At 42.3% G+C, this 8,723-nt stretch overlaps 1 protein-coding gene across 5 annotated transcripts in view; it reads left to right on the top strand.

The window, feature by feature from the left end:
• Nucleotides 1-8,723, top strand: part of LOC110988561 (uncharacterized) — a 62,977-nt gene that overhangs the window by 50,607 nt on the left and 3,647 nt on the right. For 2 of the 5 annotated variants that reach the window (XM_087143270.1, XM_087143268.1), the window contains exons 21-28: nucleotides 155-370; nucleotides 877-966; nucleotides 1,798-1,854; nucleotides 2,391-2,532; nucleotides 3,000-3,140; nucleotides 3,762-3,910; nucleotides 4,401-4,541; nucleotides 7,129-7,191. In XM_087143270.1, coding sequence (XP_086999396.1) covers nucleotides 155-370; nucleotides 877-966; nucleotides 1,798-1,854; nucleotides 2,391-2,532; nucleotides 3,000-3,140; nucleotides 3,762-3,910; nucleotides 4,401-4,541; nucleotides 7,129-7,191 — 999 coding nt within the window. The remainder of the gene's footprint in view (nucleotides 1-154; nucleotides 371-876; nucleotides 967-1,797; nucleotides 1,855-2,390; nucleotides 2,533-2,999; nucleotides 3,141-3,761; nucleotides 3,911-4,400; nucleotides 4,542-7,128; nucleotides 7,192-8,723) is intronic. The other 3 variants (XM_087143272.1, XM_087143271.1, XM_087143269.1) reach the window with 2 other exon arrangements.

Genomic DNA, 8,723 nt, shown 5'->3' with positions numbered 1-8,723 from the left:
AATACATGCCTCGTCGACTATAACTGACAGGCAAATGATGCACATGTATAATTACTCATGGCAATTGCAAATTGGTTGTCAGTCACAATCACTTACCCGCTTTCCCTTTGATTGAGATGTGCCGCATGAAGTCCAAATTTTTCTCAACACACAGGGCTCATTCAGTCAGACTCAGTACAGTTCAACGCAGGCTGGCAATCCACCCTCGCCAGCTGACACCTTGACTCCCCCAGCGACACCGGGTGGAAGGGTCCGCACCTATTCCACGGACTCTACCAAACCTCCCCAGAGGGAGGAGAAGACAGCGACAGTTGCAGAGCCAAAGCTTGAGGCCAAGGAAAAGCCAAAGGAGAAGCCCAAAGCGAAACAGGTGAAGACTGTTTTTGTGTTCCTTGCCCCTAACTTGGATGAACTTTCAATCATCGCTGAAGACCAAATTCAGTCAGCGGAGATGCCTGTCAGTAGAGTTTCATGGCAACAGAAAGATGGTCAAAATGTCACTTACCGGGATTCCAGACTGTATGACCTCTTTTCAGTACTTTCTTTGAGACAAGACCTGACACAAGACCAGTCACAAGACCAGTCAAAAATTAAGAGGCACACAGTGACAAAGGAATGCCTTTGTTGCAGTTTATTTAAATAGCTTGTCACTTGAATTCAGGCTGATGTTCTTGTGTTCAAGGGGTTCTAGTGGCTGTGCCACACAATTCCATAACGCACCGTAAGTAATGGTATCTTCCAATTATGCACACTGAAAATATACATGTGTGAGTTAACCCAACAGATAGCAGCATCTGAAGCAACTAGAGGCTGTTAAGACTTTTTAAATGCTTGTGTTCATGTATGTAATCTCTGCCCGGTGTGGTTTGTTGTCAGGGTGGAGGCCGGGGATGGTTCGGCGGGTTCTTCAGCAAAGTGGTTGGGCGGAGCAACCAGGTGCACCTCCCTGATGATAGCAGCAAGTCTGTAAGTGATATTCTGCAGCTTAGCATAGTCCCGGGCTTTGTGTGGAGAACACAACGCAGAAAAAATTTGAAGATAAAAACAAGATGTAATTCGCTTAATTAGAATTGTGCACGCTGTCACTGTACTTGCTAACACTTGTGAGTTGCGCTGAATTGACACCCAAAAAGCAGCAAAATAAATTGACAACCAGCATATACAGAGCCAGTGCATTGGAAACACTGTACTAAAACTTCAAATCTGTTCTTGATTGGTTGAATCATAGGAAGATCTCCATGAACATTAATGGATTTTTACAATCTTACAGGCTTTAACCCTAACTACCCCAAACCTGCCATACTGCAAAAGCAGGTTTTGTGAGGTTTTGGCAGGATTGGTACTGTACCTGATGAACTTCTTGTTGAATTCGTTGTACCTGGTATCAATGGTCCAGGGTCATTGTGTATTGCGTCTGGCTTGCTGTACCAACTGTTGGACTATGCTTGGTTTGTCAGGTTTGGTAGGCCTACTGTTGCAGTGCAAGTCGTCCTATTCTGCATAGACCCATCCACACTGTATCACTCAAGCTCCAACAGAGTCATTTTGTTGGATTTGATCAAGTTTGGTACAGTGACCTGCTTGTACAAGTACATGTACATACATCTAGACAAATACATGTACTGTATCTGTTGGATTTGATGAGGTCCAGTATGCAAGAGCCTAGGGGGTTAGGGTTAAATTGCAAGAAGTGTTGGAAGAATCCTCTGAAGCAGAGCTTGCTACAAATATGCATTCTTGAGAAGATCAAAGTGACCCAAATTCTGCCGTGTCTTCTTCTTTCCACTCTGTGATTAGATCCAGTGGGATGAGAAGAAGAGGAAATGGGTAGATGTGAACGCCGACGAGGAAGAAGTAAGTTGGACGTTCACCAAACCACATCCTCTATCCCCACTTAACCTCCTCCCTCTTTCAGAGGGCCTCTGTTAGTACTTTTCTTGATTGAACTGGGGTTGCATAAGTTCTATTCCTCGCTCCCTTTCCCTCTAACCCCCTGACGAGACCCTTCCTAATCCCTGCAGTTTGCAGGGGATTGTGAAGTATTGTGGAAGGTACACGTAGACCTCCCCCGCTATCACTTTACCTGGGACTCTACTAGATACTTCCTTAAAATTGAACTGTGAAGAATTTGCCACCTAAAACTGCAAAGTGGAAGATCCAGTGGGATTTATTAAGATTCTTAGCTAGGGAACTTGTTTCAATTATCTTTCACATGCCTCGGCATCTTCCTTGTTGGTCACCTTTGCTTTTTTCCCCTTATATTCCATCTCTTGTACCAAAGAAAATGGTCATTTTCAAATTGATCCTTTTAAGGGAAGTTCTTCATAAACAAGTTTTTTTGGTCACAAACCTACATGAAAAAAAATTTATGTTGCAAATGCAATTTGTAGAGTGAAGCAGCCCCTGCAGCCCCACCTACATTCCGCGAGCTCCAGTCATCTGCAACACAGCCCCCTAACCCTCAGGGCGAAGGGAATGCCAAGGGACCATCTGGCCCTCCCGCCTCAGGAGACAACAAATTTAGGAGACCGGGTAAGTGCGGACCAGCCGCTGAGTTTGAAAATGAGGGAAACCAGAGATGATAAGAAACATCGTAAATCAGATCTGAAGTGCCAGACATCCTCTTTGTCTTGTCTGTGTCATGTACATGCGTATGAAGCTTCAATGAGTCTTTACAGCTTCATACACTAACTGTAAAGTTTCCAGAGTCTTGACTGCTTCATTCATGTGTACTCGCTCAAGATCTCCAAGTCTGTTTCATGCATTTATTTTAATGTCTGGAAAGCTTTAACTGTTTCACATGCTTTGAAACTCTGTTGTTTTACATACAAAGTGTTTATCATTTATTTGTTTGTATTGTATTCATTTGCTCATTGTTTTTCTCTGTCAGTGTTCAGATATTTGTAGATGCTTATATTATGGAAATACGGACTTCTGTTAATTGTTAATGTAACTGGTACGGAAGCATGTGAAGGATTCTTTTGGTAAAACTCTCACAGCCAAACGGAACTATGTAGACGTGCTTCAAGGCAGTGCTAAGCCAGCGACGATCTCCTCAGCCCAGGCACCAAGCAGCCTGTTCCAAACCCTGCCCTCTGGACCTTCGGCTACCAACATGAACTTCTTTGTCCCTGCACCTGGTAGGGAAATATAAATACCTCCATTGCAGGAAAAAAAGCTGTATTTGCTTGCATGCGTAAGATGTAAACGTTCACTTGTTCCTGAACTACTGGTCAGTTCTCTACCGGACAAATCAATTAAACTAGCCTGATGGAGACACTGTCACATGTTGTCAAGTTATGAATATTTTCTTGAAATATCTTTACTTGAAAAATGATTACCAGTCATGAAAAGACAGTGAATGTGTCCTTGACGGCAGTTGTTTTTGTTGATGAAAAGATTGCACACCAAAAAGAAGTACATACACATTTACATTGGCTTTTTGAGTAGTTTCTTAGGTTACGTTTTACTTTGCCCTTCTTAACAAGTCTTCCACTTCTAGATATAAGCAAGTCCACATTTTCGCACATACAATGTTCCATATGCAACAGATGTTTTACCCTTAAAGACATTCATGGATTTCAGGGTTTTTCTTCATGTATTCTGCTGTTATGTAGGATATCTAGATGAAGAATACCCACAATAGTGTTTGTGACGGTTTTGCAATAAGAGGAAACATGTTACATATGCAGCAGAAAGGGGACTTAGATATCCATATTGTATTACCTTAATCTCACTTGTCTTACTTTCTTGGTTTACAGTCGCAGATGATGCGAGTGGTTCCATCCAGCAGGCACAAATTGCCAACCCCTCATCTCGCTCGCAGACACCAGCCAGCCCAGCATCACATGGGGATCAGTCAGGCATGCAGCAACAGCAACAGCAGCAACAACAGCAGCAGCAGCAGCAGGTAAATGCCACGCAGCCATGCCTTGTCATGTGTCACTCCATTCATCTGTGTGTGGCACATACATACATAGTGGCACCATAATTGTGGGGACTTCACACGTGTTGAAGGATACTTATCACGAGGGACAAGTTTGTTACCCGGACAGCAAGGGTCCCCACAATTCAGTCCAAAAGTAAAATAAAGAGAAATGGTCCCCTCAGTCTGATATTACTGAGGCAACCTTTAACCTCAGCCCTCGAGAAACAAACCTGTAGGCTGTAGAGGATTTTGAAAGATACAGAAGGAATTAGCTCCACCACCATTACTGTACATCGGACTCGTGCCTTTCGAAAGTAGCATTACACAATTTGTTTTCGCTTCCTGCACATTGGTGGATTTTGGAGGATCAAAGAAGGTTCTCTTCATATCCAATCAGTTATCTGATATGAAAAGCCTACTAGTAGCATCCTATTGACAGGTTGAATTTAGTCTCCTTTTCTTTCTAAACTAGTTCTTCAATCCAAACACCTTTGGCAATAATGCAAACACCAGCATCAGTGCACAAGCAGATCAACAACAGTATCAGCAGCAAGGGCCATCAATGCACCAAGCTGGCAATACCCAGCCTGCCCAGTCTCAACAAGAGGAGAATGTAAGTGCTGATAGTATAAACAAGACTGCTCTTGTTTTAGTTGGTGTTGGCAAGCCGTTAGTATTGTGCACAGCACTAATGTTTCAGTTCCTTTTCTTAGAGAGTGCAGTAACTGTTTCCCTCTTGGCTCTAATGAATGCTGCACTGGTCTTGGGGGCAATAATACAGCTCACTGCTTTTCTGGTTTTTTTTTTCCACATCTATTGAACATCACAGATTCTGTGGCAATCTTGAGGAAATTGCTTGCAACTTGGACCTATGTTCTGGTCCGTTTGGTGTGCCTCTGGGGACTGCTTATAGGAACACTGTAACAGCTTGTGATCATTGTTTGCTGATGAGAGTGGGGGGTGGGATAGGGCACTGATTCATTTGCAAAGACGGAGTGACTAAATCTCATCTGAATGCACACAAACCTGCCGCCATGCTTTTTGTATGGGGCTTGGCACACTGAGTCACTGATGTCCCAGTGTTTTCCATGCAGGTAGCTTTCTGTTTGTCACCATTGATTGGTCACAAGGAGCATTAGGGAGAATACTCCATGGAGAGCATTATAACATTCCTGATGTGTTCATAGCCAGATCAGGTCATTCTATGCTTAGACAAGACTAAATCTCAACCACAGAAAAAGAGTTAACTCCATTTTCCAGGCTTTTGCTCATTTTTTACAATCTACATTATTTTCCCTTCTGTTTTACGCTTTTGAAACAGTCCTTCACAGTTAACTTTCTCCTGGCACCTATTGTCTTTCTTGCACTTTGTGGGGTTTCCCTACACAAACCAAAGATACGTACGTATGAACCTGTAACAAAATGAAACTGGAGTTCCCATATGAAAACATCAGTCAGTTTCCCCCCCCCCCGGCCCAAGGAAGTCATGCATCCCCGATAAGCAGAAGCAGCATTCATAAAATAGAATATCTCAGACCAGTAGGTTGGCAGATGGAGGGTGGAGAATTGCCACAGTGCTATTCCTCGAGACCTTTGACAGTAGCCCCTCTAGAAATACGAACCACTTTGACTTTAGACACACAGTTTTTATATGATTCATTTTTCACAGGGCTAATTACACAGAGTCACAGATTCTGCCTAATTTCAATGGTCCCTTGGGGGTTGGGGTGAATATACATGTACCACTGCTTTTTGATTTTGATTATTTTTAACTTGTTCTAAAATCAAGACCACTTTTGACATACTTTGACTTAACGTTTGAAGTTTTGAAACTGTTCACCTGTTTGAGTTTCTGCATCTCACTGAATGTGTATGTTCACTGTCACTGCACAGAGTTTCTGGACAAGATGCACTCATCTCCCATGCACTCATCATTGGATGTACATGTACTTTAATTTTGCCATGATACTGAATTTTGAACTGTGAAAGCAGCATGTGAATTAGTACAACATTCTGTCTGAGTTTTTCCTGTAAATACCCAATGCAGACTTGTCTTTGATGGTGGGATAAGGTCTGGTAACTAGCTTGTGGCATGTGCATGCTGCTGTCCAAAGTTCATAAGACACCAGACCTGCCATCAGGCACCTACCCAGCTTCATTTGGTTTGAATATTTTCAAATGAGTGTTCAGTGCTTTGATCGGTGTAAAAGGATAACGTTTTAGGTTTGTTACCCAAGAATTCCGCTAGGGAAACTTAACAACGTACATGTACATTACTGTTCATGTTGAAACTGCAAACACAAGGCTACAGTAGGTGTGGAAAGGAGAAACACAGGCAGAACATTCATACATTTTGCTCATTTAGATTCGTTTGGTCACTTGCAAACAGTAGAGCCTAGCTTAGGGTCACTGTCACAGTATCTAGAATCCCCTCTAGCAAACGGTTTCAAAGGAAACCCCCAAGACTTGAACTACATGTACATGATTGTACACAGTTTGCTCCAGCTTTTCCTGCTTGACATGTTACCCAATAATCTCCTTTTTGTGAGCTCTTACCAGTCAGACAGTCAATATCAGTCAAACATTGTCAATAATCGCATATTTCTGTGGTCATAGTAGGCACAGTCATCAACGTAAATTGTCACTTGATCAGACTGCTTAGGAAATACTCGGTGATTACAACAGTCAAGCACTGCCAAGGCCAGAATGCCATTTGGAGCTGAAAGGGACCATTAGGTGTAGAGTTAGGTCAAGTCTCCCATCAGATTCAGTGTGTTTTGTGTTGAGATTTACAGCAGAGGGATCCAAGTTAGAAGTGTGAAGGGTACCTGGTATAAAGTTTATTGTTGAAAAGAATAAAACTTGGCATTTAGTTCACACACAGGATTGTTCAAAACGGTGCTGTCACACTTACATACATGTACATCGTACCGTATGCAAAATGAACTGTTCATTTGTCATTGTTAGATGGCAAGTTGTGTAGGAGATCGAAATGTAAGAAGGCAAAATTGTTCTGGTGCGGGAATTATGACTGCATCAGATATGTCTCAGTAATGAAGCCATATAAGTCTAGTCTGCTGGTATAGGGCCACAGGTGGGTCCTGGACCATCCATTCCATCCCAACCCCCCCCCCCCCCACGTTAGATTTGGTGTTTTTGGTTTTGTTCTGATTTTCACCTCAATTTCCTGCCTGCTTCAGTTGTCTCGATCTAGTTCCATGAGCTCCCTGTCCTATGAGGTCAGCCAACATATGCAAGAAAAGGTATCAAGGATTCCATTCGGCAGTTCTCTTCATTTCTCCTGCTTCATATCCTCTACTTCTGGGCTATTTTTTCCCCGCTAACTCTGTCAAGCAAAAAAAGTTCAAGGGCATCTTGCACAGTGGTTCCGCGACCAAACATGACAGTTGGACATCACAACACGTAGCTAAGCGAAGACTAACCTGAATAACTTCATCCAAAACTGCTGTAGCATACTTTACGGGGAATCTCAGAACATGCCATAGTTGAGGGATTGTTGGACCTCTAGCATGTACCCTATAAGCAGTAGCTACATGTAAGTATGCTAAAATCATAGATTGCTACTGGAGCAGTGCTAACTCCAGATGTGACTCTGTTTATTGTATGTGAGGAATTTTTGCAAACCGCAACAGAAAATTCTACAAATAGTTAGCATATTTCTCAGGTTGGCAAGAAAACTTGGGTCATGCATTAAACTAGCATTTGTGAATGTGGAGCACAAAGTGCTGGTTGTGCAGAAATCTTTGAAAAAACTAAACTGGTCCAAGAATTTGGTGTGGGGTGCCCTCCTATTTTTGCCCAATGGGAATCTAGGCTCTACATATACCTGTAGAAAATCTATGCACTGATTTATGAAAAATTCTTATGTTTGGCTGTGGGGAAAGTACAGCATATGAGAAATTTCATACTTTTGGAACATATTCTGCTGCAGGGACCAATGCTTACTCATATAACAAAACCCTATATACAGCCTCCCTACCTCACCACCAGCTCTTAGCACCATTGCAAACTGCCTTCACTTCAGTCACCTTCTCTCATATTACATTTAGCCGAATCTGAAAGGGGTTAATATCAACATGAAAATTAAATTTTTTCCGAATTTCCCTTTCCCCATTAGATTCCAGAGCAGTGGTGATTATACGGCACCCTTTCATGTCTGCTTTGTTCACACCTTTATTACTTGTACTCATACATAGCTTGCATCATGTTGTTTCAGAATCACCAGGAATATTTCTAGGGGTTGAATAATGTGCAGTTTTCACTGCTGTGTGTTTCAGTTGTAAATTGGAGCCTATTGTCCGTTATCCAACATCTGCATTGGCTTAGTGATCACTTTCACTGCACTGCCCTTTTCATTCCACAAATGGTACTCATTGTGTAGTTTTGGTTGTGCACGGGTGACTAACTTCAGTCTAAGCTAGCCGGGGAGGGGGTGTTACATGTTTACGGAGACCAATCCATGGAATGCAAATCACACCAGACTATTGGCATTGTTTATTGCTCCGTTGAAAATATAGCGTCTTTGGTTAATCTTGGACTACTCAAGAGACAGTAGATTCTTGATCAGGATTTAGCATTTAATATTTGTATTTTCACAAGGTTTTGATGATTTTTTGCTGATAAAGCGTCAATTTCAAAAGGCCTTTGAAAACACACCTTCCATGGCCATCTGTGACTTCCATGAGCCAAGTACAATATGCCAGCACTCTATCTGTCGTAGAATAATGAAGAACAAAATACCAAACTCTGGTTTATGAAGCCACGTGGATGGGAA

This window comes from Acanthaster planci, linkage group LG11 (assembly GCF_054643075.1).
Source record: "Acanthaster planci isolate LZ-2023a linkage group LG11, COTS_SCS, whole genome shotgun sequence".
Lineage (NCBI taxonomy): Eukaryota > Metazoa > Echinodermata > Asteroidea > Valvatida > Acanthasteridae > Acanthaster > Acanthaster planci.
This window is presented reverse-complemented; position numbering and strand designations above follow the sequence as displayed.